This window comes from Periplaneta americana, chromosome 11 (genome assembly GCF_040183065.1).
Source record: "Periplaneta americana isolate PAMFEO1 chromosome 11, P.americana_PAMFEO1_priV1, whole genome shotgun sequence".
In the NCBI taxonomy this organism is placed as follows: Eukaryota; Metazoa; Arthropoda; class Insecta; order Blattodea; family Blattidae; genus Periplaneta; species Periplaneta americana.
Genome location: NC_091127.1, coordinates 171,320,944 through 171,344,390, shown reverse-complemented (window position 1 = coordinate 171,344,390; position 23,447 = coordinate 171,320,944). Strand labels below are relative to the sequence as shown.

General features: G+C 35.9%; 1 protein-coding gene across 1 annotated transcript in view; it reads left to right on the top strand.

Annotated features, from left to right (window-relative positions):
• The first annotated feature begins 851 nt into the window (after positions 1–851).
• Liprin-alpha (PTPRF interacting protein alpha) overlaps positions 852–23,447 on the top strand; it is a 258,468-nt gene continuing 235,872 nt past the window's right edge. Inside the window, exons 1-2 of the mRNA XM_069838691.1 lie at positions 852–968; positions 1,356–1,457. Of these exons, the coding sequence (XP_069694792.1) occupies positions 852–968; positions 1,356–1,457 (219 nt within the window). The remainder of the gene's footprint in view (positions 969–1,355; positions 1,458–23,447) is intronic.

Here is a 23,447-nt window from a genome sequence, read left to right as displayed (position 1 = left end):
TATTTTCATCTTGTGTTGCGAAACCTTGCCACATGACTTGTAAACTTTTCAGAGAATTTCTGTCGCTTTTATAATTCATTTTAAGTCTAGAAATAACTGCAGTTGTCTTCGTCTGCCATTGGTCTCTCAGACAGCCAGTGGCGTAGCGTCAATGTAAGCTAAAAAGCTTAGCTTCCCCAGTTAATAATAATTTCATAATAAACCTGCAGTTTATGGAGAAAATTATTTATTAATTTTAATAGTATTTATATTATATATTATGTCTGATTTCTTCTTACTTGTTGTTTACATTTTATTATTATTATCTTATTCAGTTTTGTGTGTACTTTGTAAAGTTGTAGTGTTTCCATAACACAGTTTTTACTCCTGGTTGAGTGTTAGAGAAGGCCGTATGGCCTTAACTCTGCCAGGTTAAATAAATTATTATTATTATTATTATTATTATTATTATTATTATTATTATTATTATTATTATTATTATTATTTACGCGTTAAATATTGTGATGCGGCAGCTCAGGATTTTTTGTGATGCAGCAGTAAACAAGAAGCCTGCACACACCAGCTTCCAAGCAGACCGGTTTCTTCTGTGTAATCCACACCGCAGATTTTCCATCCCTTTTAAACTACCCTAGTCGCAAGGCTCGAAAAGAAGCTAGCTTTAACATTTAAAATAAGTAGTTTCCGAGTTATCCCTTTTCGTCAGTTGTGTTCAGTTGAAGTGTTAGTGTGCATTGTGGTGATATAATAAATAATGAGCGAAATAACAGTTCCTGACACTAATTTACTTGAATTTTTAGGACAATTGTATTATCAAGACTGACTTACGAACAAAAGTGTGATTTAAAAAACAAATGACCGACTCCCTTGCTGTCAATGAAGGACACAACCAAAAGACAGACGCATACTTACGTAATGATACTAATATTATGATTTCTCTAAGTGTGACAGGGAGTGAGCTAATGTTATACGTATACGTGTCTATTTGTTAGAGATATGTGTAAACCGTGAAATCGTATTTTATTACGTCTCATTTGAGGTCATGCCTTATTGGTGTTACTTACGATGTTCCAACCAATCTTCGACTGCTGACTTGAAATTGACTACTATTTATTTTAAGACTGTATTTTTGTAATACATTTTCTCATATTGCATGAAAGACAACTTGAGTTAGCTTCCCCTGCTCAAAATTTCATGCTACGCCACTGCAGACAGCTGCCCTGTCACGCCATATGAAAGCAATGCATGAGTCTCTCCACTCTGTCACAGAGTTATTTTTATTTTTGTTACGTGCCAATACATCCCGATGTTGTGTTATTAGACGACGTACCTTTAAAAAGACTTGTTTGTGCTTACAGGAGTTTGCGACGCTGACCAAGGAACTAAACCAGGCTCGGGAACACCTGCTGGAGCGGGAGGAAGAGATCGCCGAGCTCAAGGCCGAACGCAACAACACGCGGGTAAGTAACATCCGTTATCTTTCCATTCCTGTCCTTTGATTAACACGTGCTAGTTCGTCAGTCATTTTTATGACAGTGTAGGATAGTTTATGAACAGTGAAGTGAGCTATTGCTAAAAACAATACAATTGCAAGTTTTATGGAATGAACTGCATAACTGGTGATTGTTTAGTTTATATTACAACATGATTTAAATTCATGTATAGAGTTATAGCACAGTATACTATATACAGTCACAAAGTATATGATTATGTCTCGTGACAAGAATATTGTACGAAATGGAAACATAAAAATTGGAGATTTATCCTTCGAAGAGGTGGAAAAATTCAAATATCTTGGAGCAACAGTAACAAATATAAATGACACTCGGGAGGAAATTAAACGCAGAATAAATATGGGAAATGCGTGTTATTATTCGGTTGAGAAGCTCTTATCATCCAGTCTGCTGTCCAAAAATCTGAAAGTTAGAATTTATAAAACAGTTATATTACCGGTTCTTCTGTAAGGTTGTGAAACTTGGACTCTCACTCTGAGAGAGGAACATAGGTTAAGGATATTTGAGAATAAGGTGCTTAGGAAAATATTTGGGGCTAAGCGGGATGAAGTCACAGGAGAATGGAGAAAGTTACACAACACAGAACTGCACGCATTGTATTCTTCACCTGACATAATTAGGAACATTAAATCCAGACGTTTGAGATGGGCAGGGCATGTAGCACGTATGGGCGAATCCAGAATTGCATATAGAGTGTTAATTGGGAGACCGGAGGGAAAAAGACCTTTAGGGAGGCCGAGACGTAGATGGGAGGATAATATTAAAATGGATTTGAGGGAGGTGGGGTATGATGATAGAGACTGAATTAATCTTGCACATGATAGGGACCGCTGGCGGGCTTATGTGAGAGCGGCAATGAACCTTCGGGTTCCTTAAAAGCCATTTGTAAGTAAGTAAGTATACTATATACAGTCACGAAGCTTACTAAATATGCAAACATAGACAGTTGAAATATGCATCCATACATAGTTGCTCACCACCAGGATCGCTACTATCGCCTCATCACAGACTCTTTCCCTAGCAGGCGATAAAATGTATTGTACTTTCGATATCGTGTTCTTTTGAAAAAATTAGCACCTTCCTTCCACTATTGAAATATGAAATACATAAGGTTTATATATTATTTTCATAAAAAATATATATATGTTATATTCTATAAAGTCACCTTCCTGGATCTTTCGGAAGAAGGATAGCTCTAACCTATTTTTCTTACAATTTATAGTACTACGAACGTCTCCTTGTCCCATATTATTATTCAAATTATTGTATTATACCACTCCTATGAAATTAGTGTACGTACGATTGTGTTACTTCGTCTCTTAGGTAGTAGATTAATACAGTACTCAATTGTAGTATTAAAATACAGACAAATAGAATGTGACGGGTGTCATACATGACATTATGTTTAATTATAATGTATAATTGCGAATATAGGAATATAAGTTAAATATAGTAAACATAAGCTATAACATACATATGAATGGCAGGGCATTGGAAACCATTAAAATTAGACAGAAAGGGGCAACTGGTACAGTAAACATAACCTATAATTTCAACAGATCTAAATATTCGTGCGGTGCAACTGAAAATTATTGAATCGCGCATAAATGAATGTACAAGAATTTCGCAATATTTAATCGTAATAAACGCAGGTATCACACATACGAACAACGTAATTTTCACACCAAAAATAATATTACACATTAACTCGCAAGGAATTATGTCTGAAGTGTCCCCTAATCATTGTTTTAAATTTTATTAATGCAATTACACTACATTTTAGAGAAATATATGTTACTCTTTATGCATTCCAATTAATTTATATGGTTGAAACGCCGCCCTTCGTGATCGGGTTAAGTGAGTCACATGGCCTGCCTTACTGCCTGTATTAGATCACGATGGCAGTGACACAGTCTATTGTTTCTAGTACTCACAGCGCTCCAAGCGGCTAGCAACTATCGCGAGAAATACAACTCGTTGGCAAAAAATCACCCCAAGCTTCGTGACTGTATATAGTAGACTGTGGTTATAGTGCATTAAATTACCTCAACACATGGACTATAATCACTTCCGATATATCGCGTTTCAGCCATAACGCGGGGGTTAAGTACTGTTCTCCAACCAGGAGATCAACCGTGAAAGGAATGTGCTTACTATTGCCTCATCTATTGGAACGAAGTACATAGATAATATTACCGTTATAACATCAGTTTAAAAACCATGCGCTCTCCTGCATATGTTATTTCCTGTATGAAGAGATTAAAAGACCAGGAGATTAACTGTGATCTAATTTTGTAACTAGGGTAGTATCAATATGTCTGTATCAATGTTATAGTTTGTGCTGTGAGAGCTAGCCAAGAGAGATAAGAGTACCCACGTGTGTGACCTTATGACATCTTATGACATCAACATTCATTCACAGCATTATCCCCGTTCGTCTCATCCGGCGGAGACTTTCTCGTGGTTGGAACCACAGTATGTCCCCAACAAATGCTCTATATCGGGATTTTACCACAGTCTACTATATACAGTCGCGAAGCTTGAGATGATTTTTTGCAAATCTCGCGATAAAGCGCTCCAAGCGGTTAGCAACTAGAAACAATAGACTGTCCACGGTCGACTTTGGATTTAGAGTGGACTGTGTCGTATTTCCATCCAGTGCTAGGTCGTTGCGTATTTCGCATTGATGCTCGTGAAGAAAAATCCTAACATCTATTTCTTATTTTACTTCTAGATGCAAAAAGTGGTTAATAAACAGCAGGAGGGAAGATCTAATGACAAAGAATGAAGCATATCTTTATAATAATATAAAGTTTTGCTCTCTTCATTTCGAAAACACACAATTTATGAATGAAAACAAAAATAAATTAATCTGGAATACAGTTCCAACTTTATTTGATGTTTCAAATAAACCTGTTCTGTTATTACCTGCAGCTGAGAAACAAAAGCTTTGCACTAATTCTACGTCTGTATCAGCTGATTCCTTGAATAATTGTACATTTTCAGACAACTTAGGCCTACTTTTTTTTTCAAAGGATATGTTTTTAATTATAGATGTTAATTTTGTTGTTATTTTTATTTGTTACTTTACTAGAGACGTAGAAAAAGTAAGTCTGTTACAATAAAATTTATTGATCACGTTTTATTTCCAATTCTGGTGTGATTATTATTGCTTAACCTCATCCCACTTTGTTAACTACGTAAGCCTACACTACAAGTACCGGTATACGTAAGTTACTCCCATTAATTCATATTTCCATTATTATTATTATTGTTATTATATTGTGACAGCGACGTGAGATTCGAACTCACGACCAGCGTCCCGCAATAAAGCAGATCGCGCGGGCTTCACGGAGCACTAAGGAACGGCGCGCGGCGGAGAAAGGGGAAAGGGCCCACGCGACGAGGGGAGAACCCGCGCGCAGCTGCTTACGGAGGGAAGGGGGAATGGACCTTCCCGACCCTTCCAGAAGTGCGTCGAAGTGGAGATATCCAGATAATTCTCTACACACCTGTAGAAATTTCTCGCAACTATGATTTTGCTATAAAAGAAGAAGCGCCAGCGAACTCGAGCAGTTTTCAGTTTTCAGTTATTCAGTCAGTGAGAAAGCCAGAGCAAGGAAGCCAGTCTTGTGTACCGGAGTTCGACTCGAGTGTGCGTCCGCAACTGCGTCAGCAGCCGAAGGCCTGGGTTCGAGTGCAGTGGACCGCAGTTGGAGGGACCTGAGTTCGAGTGCAGTGGACCGCAGTTGGAGGGACCCGAGTTCGAGTACAGTGAACTGTCTCTGAAGGTCTGTGGTTCGAGATACCGTGAACTCGAGTGACTGAGATAGAAGAACTGTGAACTGAGAACTGGTAGTTCTGATTTGTAAATAGTGCTTTGTAAATATTAGTTTAGATTAACAGTTCATTGTTGTGCGTAATAGTCCAAGTAAATTGTCATTGTCGTCGGTGGAGTGCTATAACGAATACTGTGTTGAGTGAAGATCCAATTGTTGACGAGAGCGTTTAAGGTGAATTGTAGAAAGGAATTATTGTTGTGACGAATAAATTACATTGTTGTTACTAATAAAATTTACAATATTATTGTTGTAAAGGGAAATGCAAATTAATATTTATTGGTTTCATAGTTCATTATCGCTATAATCTTGAATGAGTGAAGCGATTATAGTAAATTTCAGTTCGTTTTGCACAAACAAAAATAATATTAACCTATTTCTTGCAGGTATCTCCGAGTTTATGGTGGAATTTAATATACTTCATTAAAATAATAAATGAACTTTATCCATTTAATATTTCAATAATGGAAGGAAGGTGTTAATTTTCTCAAAAGAACACGACAACGAAAGTGTAACATATTTTGTCGTCTGCTAGGAGAGATCTGTGATGATGAGGCGATAGCAGCGATCCTAGTGGTGGGCAACTACCCATGTTTGCATTTTTACTACATATTGAGCTTCGCGACTGTATATAGTAGACTGTGATTTTACTGTATTAACTTTATAACAATATGATATAGTTTTTGTGACGTATAACATGAGCTATTCGCTCTGAAAATCAGCAATGCTATTTCACTCCCACCCTGTATATCGGATAGGTCATTCCCATGTTATGAAATGGCAGCATAAAATAAGAACAATCACCAGAGCCTCCACCGTCGAAAAGGCATTTGGTAATCAGCCCAAGCGGAAATCGAACGCAGCTTCGGATCAGCAGGCAAATGCGCTGCCACCTAAGCTACGCCGTCGGCTAACAGGATTTTGGAAAAAGAAGTGGAGTTCGTGTCGATACTGATCACAGTTTTCGTAGCAAATTTTTTGTCGACGTTGTTTGTCGTTTCCTTCAGTTTTCGAGAACGTGCACTTGATATGAATGCATACGAGGACTCTGGTGTAGCACTCTATGAACTGTTGTTGGAGGTATTTTAAATTATCTGGTGCTTGGCAAATGTATTTGTCTGGACTTCTCTGATACCTCGCCTTTCATTTCATCTCCACCTTCAGAACCGTTTTATGTGGTTCTCGAGATAGTTTCAGAACAATTGCGGTCATTATAAATTTCTCCAACAATGCCTTGATTTTTTCCCATCAAAAAATTATTAATACTTTATCCACATATTAAGGGAGACTGTTGTACCTTTAGCATAGTGTACCTTTGAACATTTTTTGTTTTTAATTTTTTGTTACTACCTAGAGGACTCAAACTGAAGTAGATTGTAGGGAAAGCTGCTAAGTAGCCCTGGTCGTAGTTTCGGTTTGATTTATTGCGAAATGTGAGTTCTGTGGACGAAACAATCTTTTTTAGTACCAAAAGTAAACATTTCGTTCATTGATGTATGTTTTCTAACACAAAACCAGATTGTATTTGTTAATATCTTTCAAGTACAGTGTGTTCCCTATCATCTGGTGAGTAATAACATATTTTAATTTCCATGATTTATTCGAATCTCTAGTTTTTTTTTTATTTAAATTTAAATTTAAATATACAGAATAAAGAATATAATTACAAAACAAACAAGAGAAATAGAAATAAAATAATACAAGCAATATAAAAAGAAGATACAGTAGTATTAACAAAATTTGAGACCGAATGAGCAGCGCTCGTGCTCGGTCGCAGTTCAGATATAATATTAAAATAAAAAATAATAATATAAATAAATAAGTAAAATAAAATAGGAACTAAAATATAATTACAGCGGCAATGGAATTATATAATATAATATTAACATTAGAGAAGAATAATATCGCACGTGAAAAGTAGGACTAATATATATTTCAAAATTATAGAATACAAATATAATATAGGTTGATTAATTCATGCACACAGGCTATAAATTTATTTAATCAAATTGAAGATATTAACACGTTTCTAATTTTCTTGTTATATGTTAGTGGGTTACATGTTAGAAGTTCTGGGAGCCATATTTGTTTAAACGTGCACCCTCTTGTACCTTTGAACACAGACCATCTTGTACTATGGAACATCTTCTAAGGTGCACGATACTATCGGTTTTTGTCTTTCTTTTATTTTAAGATCATGTCACGAAGTAAGTCTGGAGTTAAGAGGCCCCCAATTGATCCGGATGTTCGGAAGAAAGCTATTGAAGCAATTCTTGCTCCTCCAGCAAATATAATCTATATCAGAGAAGCCTGCTGTGGTTTATGATGGCAAATACGTTTTACATTTGATTGTCAGTTCTTACAACTGTATTTCCACCTATATTCCATGTGTTTTTTAACTTACAAAAGGGTATGTTCTAAGGTACATGAACCTGTTGTACCTTTGAACATATTACATTTTATTTTTTCCAGCCTTAATAGACGTGTAGAACAGGAAAATGCATACAGGAAGCTGTGAAAGAATCTTCAATAATAAGCATTTTTAATTTAAAAAATGTCATTTCCCAAAATTAAAAAAAAAATAAAATGTAAAAAATGTTTAAAGATACAACAGTCTCCCCTATACGAAATTGTATTCTAGTGCGGAATCGTTATTCTTATTTGCCATGACAAAAAGTAGTGATTCATGGCCAATGATATTTTTTTTCTTGTAGATTTAATTAAAATTCATAATTTACCACATTTCTTTTGACAGTGATGGATTGAAATTGGTGGGATGTTCGAACGGAACACTATGTATACGTTTCTCAGAATGCATTTTTTTTTTCATTCATATTCCTGAGAATATGGGTGCAGTCACTGATGAACATGGAGAACGATTTCACGAAATTACTTCTATGACGGTGAATAGACATCCGGACTTTTATGTTGTCTGAACTCTACTGAACAATGTGAGGGTGTACTATTCGGTTCAAAAAATTTCTGGAATATAATTTTTTTGCCGAAGTGAATAATGGTATGTGGTAAATTTCTGTTTCTGCTGTTGTCATCATTCATGACGTCACTTTCGTAGAAGTTTCATGATGATAGTCATTGTTATTATTAGACAAATGTCTGTTGTTTTTGTGATATTATTGTTCGTTGCATTTCAGAATGAAGGCCGTATGAGTATCAAAGACGAACAGCGCTCCGGTCGGCCGTCAGAAGAAGTTTATTCCAGGCATACACCTGCTTTTTTTCCTATTGCTGCTTCACCCTAAGCTTCTTCAAGCATTCCTCAGGGGAGATTCCACTGAAAATCATGACAAGTTTCCAAAATATTTTAATTGACTATTTCACTTGTTTAGAATGTATATTTTCATATCTCAAATGGATTTAGTTCAATTCTGATTATAAATATTTTTATTAAAGGCTTTGAGAGGACGTCCCATTTAAAGAGCTGTCAAAATTATTTTTTCATCAAATAATTATTTTTACAAATTTCTGATTAAAATCGGAAGTTACTAGATGAATGTAGCGGAAGAGAATTTTAAGAGATATCTGTTACATAAGTATTCATTTTGCTTTCAAATCCATTTTTCCGTAAGTTTACTCTTCTTCATTCAAAACCAACTTTTTTATGCCAGAGGTTAATCAACTTGGATGAAATTTTATTGCAAGTATTTATGAGGTAGCTGCAAGTTTTTATGCATTTATTTTGTAAGTAATAGGCTACTGCTAGTTAATTTCAGTAATATTTTTTTCTTTAATTATAGAAAAAATACTAACGTTTTCAAAATTTCAAAACAATTTTTGAAAGTGAATAAATAAGATATTTCATAAAATGAATGCATATAAATGTTTCTCAATGTCTTGTTAATGTAACCAAAAGAAAAGCGTATCTACAAATTGAGATGATCTACTAAAAACTTGCGTTTGAAAATATTTCTAAAAAAAAATTCAAAAGCCAAAAACATTTGGGAGTTCAGAATTTGAATTCTGTTAGTTCTTTGCGTGCTCTCAAAATTTGGTTAAAATGATTACGAAAAAAGTTGCCATTTTTAGTGGAGTGTTCCCTTGAAGTCTCTGAAGGATAATTTGTGCAAAAAAAAGAACTATTTTATTTCCTCTTGGTCAGTATGCAACATTGTGAAATGCGACGAACGAATATCACACAAACAACAACAATAATAACTATGATCATGAAACTTCTACGGAAGTGACATCATGAATGATGCCAACACCAGAAACAGAAATATACCACATAACATTATTCATTTCGGCGAAATAAATATATTCCGGAAACTTTTTGAACAGAGTATGTATGTTACAGACTAATACACCAGGATTTCAATATATCAGACATTTTGAATGAAGTGAGAGATTTACAAGAAAATCGTTGAACCATAAAAATTTATCTATAGGAATTATGAATGTGAGAAATCGTTACAAAAGGTACTTAATTTAACTCACATGATATAGTATATTACTATACAGGGTTGGGAAATGCGATTTACAGAATCGAAGAAAAGTTTGAAAAACGAGCAGAGCTAGTTTTTCAGTTTCTGAGATTTTGTAATGAACTTCACAAACGTGTATTGTACTGTATTTTTTTGCACGATAGTATATTTTGAAAATAATATTTTTAAAAATCTTAATATACAGTACCTACAATACACTATGAACTGCTGTCTGAAGGTTAGCAGTCTGGCCAACGTACAAACTTCACCATCAACTTCAATGTGAAGGAGTAAAAATGATTCCGGTACTTGTAATATTTCGTGTTCAATTAAAATTATTTTTTATTTCTCTTTGTTAAGTGAAATTTGCATTTTTTAAATGAAGTTTAGTACATTTCAAATACAGTGATTTGTTTCGTATATTGTATTTTAAATAACACTGACTTTTACGTATGAATTTTACATTCATTGTAGGATTATAGCATACATAGAAGGCAGTGGTTTTCATTACAACTCTAGAGCAGTTATTTGTAATATTTCAGCACACTTATCAGGTTGGCAACTCTGAATTCAGTAAAATCAACTTTCAATCGTGGCGGTCGTTTGCTTTGACGACGAGAAAACACACTATCGTGCAAAAAAATGAATGTTCCGTGTTGCTCCTGCTCCTTTCAGGAGAATTAAATTAAATGAACCACAAACGTTATATAAATAACGTACGACGAACCTCTCCTCGAAGCTTCTCTTGTGGCGTCTCAAATTGTTACCTTCGCTAAGCGGCTTTACTCCAATGTGACCGATGATCATGATGATGACAGCCATAAGTTGCTGTAATAAGATGTCAGATCTGCTTGTGAGTGCGATGAGCACTAAGTCCTCATTATCACATCCCCCATTGTGCCCCTGCTAAGAAATACTGGCGCGATGAAACTGGAGCTTTTCGTACCGGTGTCACTTGTCACGTAACGTCGCAAGGTACTGCAGAGGAAAACCGCTAATTGGTAGCGAGATCAATCAATTGGATTTCTGACTGAGCCCCTGCAGACGTCTAATTATGGCTAGCTTTTGTCGTGTTTATCCTGGAGGTGTGTGCGTGTGTGTGGTGCACTGCGCAAGGGGTGACAGGGTTTGTAAGTTGCGATTTTTTAGAAGCATCTCTTCACTTACTCAGATTTTTGTCAACATATTCGTTTCAATTGTTAATAAGTAATATTCTGCTATAAATTAAGTTAAGGTAAACAAGGTTACGATAGGATGTAGAGAAAATGAACAGTATATTATATCTGACAACAGCGCATTCCTGTGCATTCTCGATTTCCACGTAAGGAACACATCCAAGATAAAATTCGGAGTCAGCATTTTATGACAATACATGCACATCCAGTCTGCTGTCAAAAAATCTGAAAGTTAGAATTTATAAAACAGTTATATTACCGGTTGTTCTTTATGGTTGTGAAACTTGGACTCTCACTTTGAGAGAGGAACATAGGTTAAGGGTGTTTGAGAATAAGGTTCTTAGGAAAATATATGGTGTTAAAAGGGATGAAGTTACAGGAGAATGGAGAAAGTTACACAACACAGAACTGCACGCAGTGTATTCTTCACCTGACATAATTAGGAACATAAAATCCAGACTTTTGAGATGGGCAGGGCATGTAGCACGTAGGGCGAATCCAGAAATGCATATAGAGTGTTAGTTGGGAGGCCGGAGGGAAAAAGATCTTTGTGCGAGATCGTGCGTATTTGCTTGTTTTCCGCACAGAACCAATACGCGGTAAGTGTGAAATACCACATTCAGTATTCCCAACGTAACACACATAACAATTTCCCTCTTCTTACCGCTTAAGCGCGACATTCATTTTACTGCTTTAGGCTTTTAATATATTATTTTTAGAGACGTTTAACATAGTAATAATTATAAATTGGAAACTTACCACTGCAATTTCACCTAAATTGCAATGTTAATTATTGTTTTTAAATATTTCCAAAAAATGAGTAAAGTCTACTACTCCACGAAACTTATTGCATTCCTGATACAAGTAACATTAAGGAAACCGTGAAAAAATCAACAAGATTCCAGATGCGGATGTTATTACTGCAATATGTTACATAAATAATATTGTTAAAATATTAAAATGAAAAATAAATCATTACATAACCTTACCGTTTGTTTTAAGTTCGCATTTATAGATTGGGGGGGAAAAAAAAGACAGACGTATATCACGGCCTGCTGGAGTATAGTAAAGAGAAAACATTTTATAGCAACAATGTTGAAGAAAGATATTTTGGTTTTCCGAAGTTGCCATCATTAAACAGAAACCAACATGGAGATTTCATTGCAACTAATTAGAAATTCGTCTTTCAGGTGTGTAATAAACGATCTTCGCACAAAATAATGTACGATACACGAGCGGTATGTTTGTGTTCATGTTCTCGGAAATTAAAAAAGCTCAACTACGTTTCGCTTTTTCAGTCTTTTCCTCGACCATGGAAACGTCAACATACCGATCTTGTAACGTATATTACTATTAGGGAGGTCGAGACGTAGATGGGAAGATAATATTAAAATTGATTTGAGGGAGGTGGGATATGATGATAGAGAATGGATTAATCTTGCTCAGGATAGTTACCAATGGCGGGCTTATGTGAGGGCGGCAATGAACCTCCGGGTTCCTTAAAATCCAGTAAGTAAGTAAGTACATGCACATAAATTACATAGAATGTAGATGTCAGCCGTGTTACAGGAGAAATATAATCTGAAAATCACATTAATATATGTTCAATATTGTACAGTAGTGGCAAAAAAAACCGGACCGACCCTTGTAGCTGATTTCAGAGCCGTGTTCACAATGACAGCACCATAGACAGGTAACTAAGACTTTCGTGGTTCGAATCCTGCCTGGAAAGGAACCTTTTTTTGTTCTTTATTCAAATTTATTCCCAATACTTTTCGTTTGCAGCGATATTTTACTACTTAATTAACTTATTATTCCCAGAACATGAATTTTACCAGCTTATTTTCTAATGGCTTTCGAAATGGGCTACGTCAGCAGTCGAAACTACAACAATTTCAATAGATTACTCGCTATCTTGTGAATGCGGGCGTGGCATGCGCAGTGGCTCATTTCGGGGACTTTGATTATTCCGTCGGTCCGGGTTTTTGCCACCATTGTACATGTTTTACATTTTAAGGTATGTGTACTCTTTTGACGCTTTTAAGTGCAAATATATTTTAAATATAAATGTAAATCAAACTTATAAATATGTTGTTTTATTTAGTTTTATTATTAAAATTAGTAAGCCATGATTGCGTCTCTTTCTGTGTTGCCATGTCTGATGATACCATCATTAAGGATGGTGAAAACTCTGCTATGTGGGCCAGTAATCGAGAGTAGGTGACAACACTGGAGACACCGGGGAGAAATTCATCAAGCTGATAATGACGAGTTGGGACTATGCGGCTGGGTGAAAGATCGGCCAGATGACGTCAGTCGATCTGCAATAGTGGTTAGCTTCTTTTCCGCTTTGTCACAAGTTCTGGTGCATCAGTATATATTTTTAAAGGAATTCTAGGCACCGATACAAAAAAAACTTGCAATCAGGATAATTTTAATTGGTTTATTTTACGACGCTTTATCAACTGCAATGGTTAGCTAGCGTCTGAGTGAAATGAAGGTGATATTGTCAGCGAAATGAATTCCGGGTCCAACACCGAAATTTACCCAGCATTTGCTCTTAACGGATTGAGGAGAAAACACCGGAAAAACCTCAATCAGGTAATTTGTCCCAACCAATATTTGAACACGGGTCGCTCGCTTCACGGTCAGACGTGCTAATCGTTACTCCATAATGGCGGACGAGAATAATCTAAAACAGTAATTTTGGTTCGGATTGGATAGTAGGAGGAAAATAGGTGTTTGGGCGGAAAGCGTGTCAGAATTCTGTATATAGTTCAATTCTTTCGATAACACTGGGGTGGAAACTAATAATAGAAGGGCTGATCTTGAGAAAAATGGTGAAAGTACTAGTGTAAAATCTGTTATTGAAATATGGCCAAAATGCATGCTGTAAGAGTGGTTCCATTTTTTTCCTTTCTTTCGTGCATAGAAAATAAATTATTAACAAATTTAAATACAGAATTCAAAATATTACTTGAAACAAAAAATATCAATAAAGGAGCCTCATTCATTTTTATCTCTCTTTTTTCAATCATTATATTTAATAAATTTCTAATAAAACAATTACTTCTTCTTAGTCCTTCTATAATGCTTGGGAATCACCAATGGAAGGGGCAGCATCACTTTTTAACAATTAGAGTGTATTAATAATCATTGATGTTAAAGATTATTAGAAATTGTGTATAATTATTCTTCAATTTTATCTCCCTTCAAAATCAATTTCCCTTGGCCGAACTTGAACCAGTAATTAATACCATTTGCCAGTAACATAGCACAATCAATTAGGCTAGTATCTGTTGTACAGTTCTTTAAAATTCGTCTTGAAATTTGGCAGTAACATAGCACAATCAATTAGGCTAGTATCTGTTGTACAGTTCTTTGAAATTCGTCTTGAAATTTGGCAGTAACATAGCACAATCAATTAGGCTAGTATCTGTTGTACAGTTCTTTGAAATTCGTCTTGAAATTTGGCAGTAACATAGCACAATCAATTAGGCTACTATCTGCTGTACAGTTCTTTAAAATTCGTCTTGAAATTTGGCAGTAACATAGCACAATCAATTAGGCTACTATCTGCTGTACAGTTCTTTAAAATTCGTCTTGAAATTTGGCAGTAACATAGCACAATCAATTAGGCTAGTATCTGTTGTACAGTTCTTTGAAATTCGTCTTGAAATTTGGCAGTAACATAGCACAATCAATTAGGCTAGTATCTGTTGTACAGTTCTTTGAAATTCGTCTTGAAATTTGGCAGTAACATAGCACAATCAATTAGGCTAGTATCTGTTGTACAGTTCTTTGAAATTCGTCTTGAAATTTGGCAGTAACATAGCACAATCAATTAGGCTACTATCTGCTGTACAGTTCTTTAAAATTCGTCTTGAAATTTGGCAGTAACATAGCACAATCAATTAGGCTACTATCTGCTGTACAGTTCTTTAAAATTCGTCTTGAAATTTGGCAGTAACATAGCACAATCAATTAGGCTAGTATCTGTTGTACAGTTCTTTGAAATTCGTCTTGAAATTTGGCAGTAACATAGCACAATCAATTAGGCTAGTATCTGTTGTACAGTTCTTTGAAATTCGTCTTGAAATTTGGCAGTAACATAGCACAATCAATTAGGCTAGTATCTGTTGTACAGTTCTTTGAAATTCGTCTTGAAATTTGGCAGTAACATAGCACAATCAATTAGGCTAGTATCTGTTGTACAGTTCTTTAAAATTCGTCTTGAAATTTGGCAGTAACATAGCACAATCAATTAGGCTAGTATCTGTTGTACAGTTCTTTGAAATTCGTCTTGAAATTTGGCAGTAACATAGCACAATCAATTAGGCTAGTATCTGTTGTACAGTTCTTTGAAATTCGTCTTGAAATTTGGCAGTAACATAGCACAATCAATTAGGCTACTATCTGCTGTACAGTTCTTTAAAATTCGTCTTGAAATTTGGCAGTAACATAGCACAATCAATTAGGCTACTATCTGCTGTACAGTTCTTTAAAATTCGTCTTGAAATTTGGCAGTAACATAGCACAATCAATTAGGCTAGTATCTGTTGTACAGTTCTTTGAAATTCGTCTTGAAATTTGGCAGTAACATAGCACAATCAATTAGGCTAGTATCTGTTGTACAGTTTTTTGAAATTCGTCTTGAAATTTGGCAGTAACATAGCACAATCAATTAGGCTAGTATCTGTTGTACAGTTCTTTGAAATTCGTCTTGAAATTTGGCAGTAACATAGCACAATCAATTAGGCTACTATCTGTTGTACAATTCTTTAAAATTCGTCTTGAAATTTGGCAGTAACATAGCAAATCAATTAGGCTACTATCTGTTGTACAATTCTTTAAAATTCGTCTTGAAATTTGGCAGTAACCTAGCACTATCAATTAGGCTACTATCTGTTGTACAATTCTTTAAAATTCGTCTTGAAATTTGGCAGTAATATAGCACAATCAATTAAGCTACTATCTGTTGTACAATTCTTTAAAATTCGTCTTAAAAGTTAGCAGTAACTTAGCACAATCAATTAAGCTACTATCTGTTGTACAATTTTTTAAAATTCGTCTTGAAAGTTAGCAGTAACTTAGCACAATCAATTAAGCTACTATCTGTTGTACAATTCTTTAAAATTCGTCTTGAAATTTGGCAGTAACATAGCACAATCAATTAGGCTACTATCTGTTGTACAATTCTTTAAACTTCGTCTTGAAATTTGGCAGTAACATATCACAATCAATTAAGCTACCATCTGTTGTACAATTCCTTAAAATTAAATTTGGCAGTTACATAGCACAATCAATTAGGCTAGTATACAATTCTTTAAAATTAGTCTTTAAATTTGGCAGTAACATAGCACAATCAATTAGGCTACTATCTGTTGTACAATTCTTTAAAATTCGTCTTGAAATTTGGCAGTAACATAGCACTATCAATTAAGCTACTATCTGTTGTACAATTCTTTAAAATTTGTCTTGAAATTTGGCAGTAACATAGCACAATCAATTAGGCTACTATCTGTTGTACAATTCTTTAAACTTCGTCTTGAAATTTGGCATTAACATATCACAATCAATTAAGCTACTATCTGTTGTACAATTCTTTAAAATTCGTCTTGAAATTTGGCAGTAACATAGTACAATCAATTAGGCTACTATCTGCTGTACAATTATTTAAAATTCGTCTTGAAACTTGGCAGTAACATAGTACAATCAATTAGGCTACTATCTCCTATACAGTTCTTTAAAATTCGTCTTGAAATTTGGCAGTAACATAGTGCAATCAATTAAGCTACTATCTGCTGTACAATTATTTAAAAGTCGTCTTGAAATTTGGCAGAATGTCGAGCATGAAGAATTGTTGGATTATTGCAATTTGCTCTGAATTCAGCGCGTTCGGATATGGTCTCCAGTTGCTGTGACTGCAGCTCTTGGTTTCACATTTTTTTATTATTTTACTGTAATTCTTATATCCCAGCATTGTATTAGTCATCGTAGTAATAAAATTTGTTTTCTACGTCATCACATTGACGTCGTAAATACTTTCCTGCACTCCAGAAGATTGGACAGCCCTGTTTTAAATCGAATGTCTCATTAAGCTGCCCTGTAATTTTTACAGGTCGCGTGAGTGTTGACAGCAGCAGACCGCTGTGTACAGGTATTGGATAACCCTATAACGACGCATTAGAGGTGTAATCGTCTGACGTGGTTTGCGTTCTTTTTTAAGCCCTTCGTTGCAGCGACAGCAAAAACCCACTAACCAACCGACGTGGAACGAAATGAGTTAAAAAAGCTTACACGAAGTTGGTGTGCGTTGCTTAGAGTGCTATTCTTTGCGGCGGGAGAAACAGATTAGCTTTGATTTCAGAGCTGCTTTGATCCGTCCCTCCCATCGACCGGAATCCGCCATTGTTAACCTTTTATTACAAAGTATCTCTTCGTATTGTAATATATCCCTTTAACAGGTCCAGATATTTAACCAATATAATTTAAAATTGCGGTAGTTTTTATTAGGTAGGTTTAATTGGATTAGGTTAGATTAAACCATTTGTCTTTGTGTCTGTGGAGTTTTTCATACTCCTAACAAAGTTTATCCGAAGCCCGTATTGACTTTATTCAATCTACAATACACTGACGTATGATGGGACTTCTCGACATGGATCAGCGCTATATCGATAGCTACACCAGAGACAACGCATCACATGTCACGTGGGCCAGCATCCTGTTAGCGACTATTCACTATACAGGGTTAGTTAAAAGTCCGGCACCACCTAAATAATTTTTGAAGCATGGGGTTCAATGACATGAAACTTGGTATGTGGGGATAACCATATACTAACAAGGGAAGGATTTCGGCTCCAACAGTAATTTTTGGTTAAAAATTTGTACAGACGCCTACCTCACAATGGTGATGAAGATCGTAAAAGCATGCATTTGTGTAACTCTCCGTTTGGTTGGTATTGGTCAATACCAGTGGCGGTTCCTCGGGGGAGGGAAGGGAGGAACGTCCGCCTCACATTTTCTTCTTTTGAAAGTAAATACCAAATAAAATGTGTGCCTTGAAATTCGAGGAAGATTCGATAATTTTTAAGTTCACAGCTATAAGAAAAACTCCGTTGATCGAGTTTTAAACGACGCGCGCTCATGTGCTGTAGAAAACTGTGAGAAAGATGCGAGATTGTCTGTAGGAAAGGCACTCCATTCCTCCTCTACTGCAGTTAACACACATAGACAACAGCGCACTAGCGGCCAGAGAAAGAAGCAGAGTTTTAAAGCAAGTAAATGAACGGAGAGGGAGGAGATCCTCCTCTGAATCAGTCATGGGCGGGAAATAGAAACCGACTGGTCGTTGCTACCGCTGCCACCTAACGATGTTGCATTCAACCGGACTATAACACATCTAGGAGGAGACACAATAAAAAACAGTTTTAACGCAACGCTATGAAAGACACCATGTAAACTTTTTTTTAAATTATAAGTCAAAAATATTATTCATTGCACTTTATATGGTTTGAAACTTTCGTGGATATTTGAAAGTTAAAGTCGGGTTTATGTAAAACAAAGAGGAAGTAGTTTTACGTAGTTGACCCCTGAAATTCACTTCTATTCATTGTTTACTAGACAGGGCAACAGCCAAGTTGTCAGTTTCTTACAAATATATTTGAAACTGAAAGTAGGTACTCCAAACTACGTCATTTTTAACATAAAAGATTAATCGGCCACCGGCAGCTTTGAAGAATAATGATAGTATGACTTTACAAGAACTGACATTCTTCAAAAGCATGTGATACTGAACTTGTAAAATGTACATGTGGCAACACGACCATGTGGATGGGTGCAGTGTTGTCGCTTTCCTCAGATTATTTCCCATTCCCATTTCCATTTCCGTAAAACGGTTCCGGTTACGAGTTAGTAGCTAGTCTCTTCCAACACGTGTGGTGCTGTAGTGTGCTCGAAAAATGCTACGAGGTTGTGAATTTCCTTGTAATTGTTAATTTGTGCAATTATTCAACAATGAATGGAAGTGAAAACATAATAGCTATATTTTGGACTATTTAGGAAACTCAGTTTACAAGAACAGATTATTGCTATACAGAAGGGAAGGCCAACCCCAACACTAACTGGTCTTATATGTATGCATGTAGGCTAATTTGTAGCATGTTTCATTCAAGAAGGTGTCATTTAGTGCTGTTAACTTCTTTCCTCCTCTTAAGAAATATGCAGGAGCCGCCACTGGTCAATACACTTCTGTAAAAATGTACATGAGGATTCTCTATAAAACGCATGAAACAGCATGGAGCAGAGCAATAAGCACAACACGCAGAAGCAGCACCTGAACAATCTTCTGAACCACACTCCAGTGCTGAAAAATCAAATGCCACCTGAATTACATTTTTGAAGTTCGAGACTTGTTCAGGATTCACGTAATCAGCTGACTGCCAGGAATACTGAAGCATAGGGCGGTATACTGGAGCAGACAACTGGTTATGAATAACAGAGTGCATTTTCATTATAAACACTCGATTTTCCAAGTTAAGTTCTGGATTCTCAGCAAGAGTCCTTATGCAATCTGTTATCCTCCGAGCATATATTTTGCATTGTCTAAGGAAATAGATATTCAGAGGCTGAATATATTTAGTCTTTTAGGTGGAATGATCATACATTCCATGTCCTAGCCTTGGAATGATTCATTTATTAAGGTTGTGTCCTTGTGCGCATTCAATGACTCACGCAACAGTGTACACTTTTGATTAGCTGCAATATTTTCAGACAGAACGTTGGAGAAAAATGTTCTTAAATGGGCTTTAGACATTTTACCACTCGCACTAGCTTCTAGACTAGGCTAGGCTTACGGGTAAGGTGTCCCATCCCCTTAACTTCTGCAGTACTATACCCATCCCTCAACTTGTACAGTGCTCTAACAGACGAACCAGACATTACACAAGCGAATGCTTTTGGGAGCTTTACAGAGATGTAAAGATGGGCCTGTATACAAATTTTGGATACGAAATTCCTGTTCGAACCGAAACCCTTCCCTTGTAAGAACTCAGTAATGGTATTACCGTGTTTTTTTCTACTTTCGGTTTAACCGGAAGTAACTCCAACTCTCTTATTGTAAATGGAACACCCAATATATATTTTTATTTTTGAATAAAGCTCATTAAGAGCTTTTCAAAAAGTACCCACACTTGATACTTCTGTACAAATTCAGTGTTGCTAAGTCAAGAAAACAGAAAAGTGTATCGAATATTAAAATAATAAACGCACCACCTAAATAACTTTTGAAGCATACGGTTCAGTGATATGAAACTTGGTATGTGAGGATAACTATATGCTAAGAACTCAATAATGGTAGTACCGAGTTTTTTCTACTTCCGGTATAACCGGGACCGGAAGTAACTCCAACTCACTTCTTTTAAATGGAACACCTAATATATATTTTTATTCTTGAATAAAGCTCATTAAGAGCTTTTAAAAAAGTACCCACACTTGATACTTCTTTACAAATTCAGTGTTGCTAAATAAAAATGGAAGTGGTGCAAGATATTCCTAAAGCCTAGTTAAATCATTCCTTAAATGGTTTCTATGATCGAGTGACACATTGTAAAGCAGCTGAGGACTATCAATTTGAACACATAATTTAGAAGGTGAGCTAGCTTTGTTTTGTTTTTGGTAAGGAAGGAGTATTTTATTATTTTAATCGATACACTTTTCTGTTTTCTTGACTTAGCAACACTGAATTTGTACAGAAGTATCGAATGTGGGTACTTTTTGAAAAGCCCTTAATGAGTACTATTCAAAAATATATTGGGTGTTCCATTTAAAATAAGTGAGTTGGAGTTACTTCCGGTTAAACCGGAAGTAGAAAAAACTCGGTAATACCATTATTGAGTTCTTAATATATGGTTATCCTCACATACCAAGTTTAAGATCACTGAACCGTATGCTTCAAAAGTTATTTAGGTGGTGCGGGACTTTTAACTAACCCTGTATAAGCTAAATCGACCATTGATTGTGCAGGGCAGACAAGCACGTTACACTTGTGACTCGGGGAAATTCCGTGATAAGCAGGTACACAGGCAACGCAAACCATGCTTTAAAATTTGTGGATCTGTAGTCATATCGCCTGTTTTTTAGGATCTGTGTGGCCGTTTTCACTATTGTTGAGTTCCTGTTTTCTATTGTGTTGTAGGTGCCTTTATGTTCCTGTAACTGATTATAGATTTTGATTAATGTTGATGATATTAGTTATTGAGAAGGTGATGAATCATGACATGTAAATATCCAACCCGACATTTGCCTTTATGACTGATGAAAACCATGAAAAAACCCCAGTCAGATTGGTCGGCCACGAGGTTTGAACCCGAGACCTCCCGAATCGAGTCTCAAACACTACCGTCTGAGCCAACTCTCTCGGTTATAACGTTATAACTCATTATGAAAATTAAACATAACGTAAGCGTTAACTTAAGAATGTAAACGTTACGGTAAAATCAAGAAGTCATACCATCATTCACGATGGGAACATAAACATAACAGCAAACATACTTGGTAACCATGGAAACATAACGACTCCATTTCCTCATATTCTGTCGTATACTTCAGCGCTCCACGATTGTGTTCTGTTTGCAAATCACGTAAGCATAAGCTTACGAAAGTTTGGAGTTTGCAAACTTCCATGTTAACGTCTAACGGCAATGTTTATGTCAATGCTTATGTGAATAATTGTGAATGATCCCATTTGGTAGCCTGGGCGCAAACTTCTGTGTTTATGTTACGGTTATGTTTAATTTTCATTGTGAATGGGTCTTTACGGTTTATCAAAAGACGGAGTTGTGTCAGTATTACGCGAAAATCTGTTCGTTCCATCCTAGTGACAGTCGAATAATAACATTATTCAACGTAAAAAAATTACCATTACGTCGAGGGTTGAACAGTTGAAAGTGTTCCAAGGCACACAGCGGTATGCCTTGCATTTTATTTACATCTTGTCCCATGACGCGTCGTTTATGGAACTCATTTCCGTCGTGTATCACATTAGCGTTACGGTACACCTCACTGTGGTAATGATATCGATATTAATCGATAATTATTGCGCTTGAAATGATGAAGTAATGAATCAGGTAATGAAGAGCAAATTGATATGATTGCTCATTAATTTTGTCAGTTGTTAATGTTGCTGTGGAACGAGTTTTAAGCTCAGACTGCTGAGTAAGTAGTTCGTGAGTGCCTGGTGGAGAGGGACGCGATGTGACCTATCAAGTCGAGCGAGCTGAGGAGCTCTCGGCGTTACCCCGCCAAGAAATGCAGTCGAAGCGGGAGCAGATTTCTTGTGTGGATGTTACAAAATTCAACTTCGTCCAAACCTTGTTACGTTTATAATATGATTATCATCATCTATGCCTACTGTTTCGTGCTACTGTACAATTTAGATAACATACTTTAGTGAGACATATTCATAGAGCATTTTATCCTGTAATTTTGCACGCTACGTGAAAATTGAACCGTGGAAAATCTTAAAGTAGGTTAGAAAGTCACAAATATAAGTGCCACTCGGGAGGAAATTAAACACAGAATAAATATGGGAAATACCGGTTATTATTCGGTTGAGAAGCTTTTATCATCCAGTCTGCTGTCAAAAAATCTGAAAGTTAGAATTTATAAAACAGTTATATTACCGGTTGTTCTTTATGGTTGTGAAACTTGGACTCTCACTTTGAGAGAGGAACAGGGATTAAGGGTGTTTGAGAATAAGGTTCTTAGGAAAATATTTTGGGGCTAAGATCGATGAAGTTACAGGAGAATGGAGAAAGTTACACAACGCAGAACTGCACGCGTAAATAAATGAATCATCAGATGACTGAAAGCAAGTAATGGTCTCTTAAACCAAATTATAGTAATTTAGCAATTACTTCTGATGAGAAAATTTAGTTTATTTTTTGAAGGTAGACTTATCCCAACCTTTTTTTTAATTTTGTATCATATATAATAATTGCAATAGTTTTTAATAAATATATTAATCGATTTTTATTGGAAGGTCAAATAATTGAATTGTTGTATTCTTCACCTGACATAATTAGGAACGTTAAATCCAGAACGTTATTGAGATGGGCAGGGCATGTAGTACGTATGGGCGAATCCAGAAATGCATATAGAGTGTTAGTTGGGAGGCCGGAGGGAAAATGACTTTTGGGGAGGCCGGGAGGATTTGAGGGAGGTGGGATATGATGATAGAGACGGATTAATCTTGCTCAGGATAGGGACCAATGGCGGGCTTATGTGAGGGCGGCAATGAACCTCCGGGTTCCTTAAAAGCCAGTAAGTAATAATAATAATAATAATAATAATAATAATAATAATAAACATTTTAAGCAAACATTTAGTATTTACTTACCATGTCTATTGATCATTTGTAATCTTCATATAGTGAGTGATGGAGAATTAAGAACTGGAATTCATCTAATCCGTCATGACGTGAAT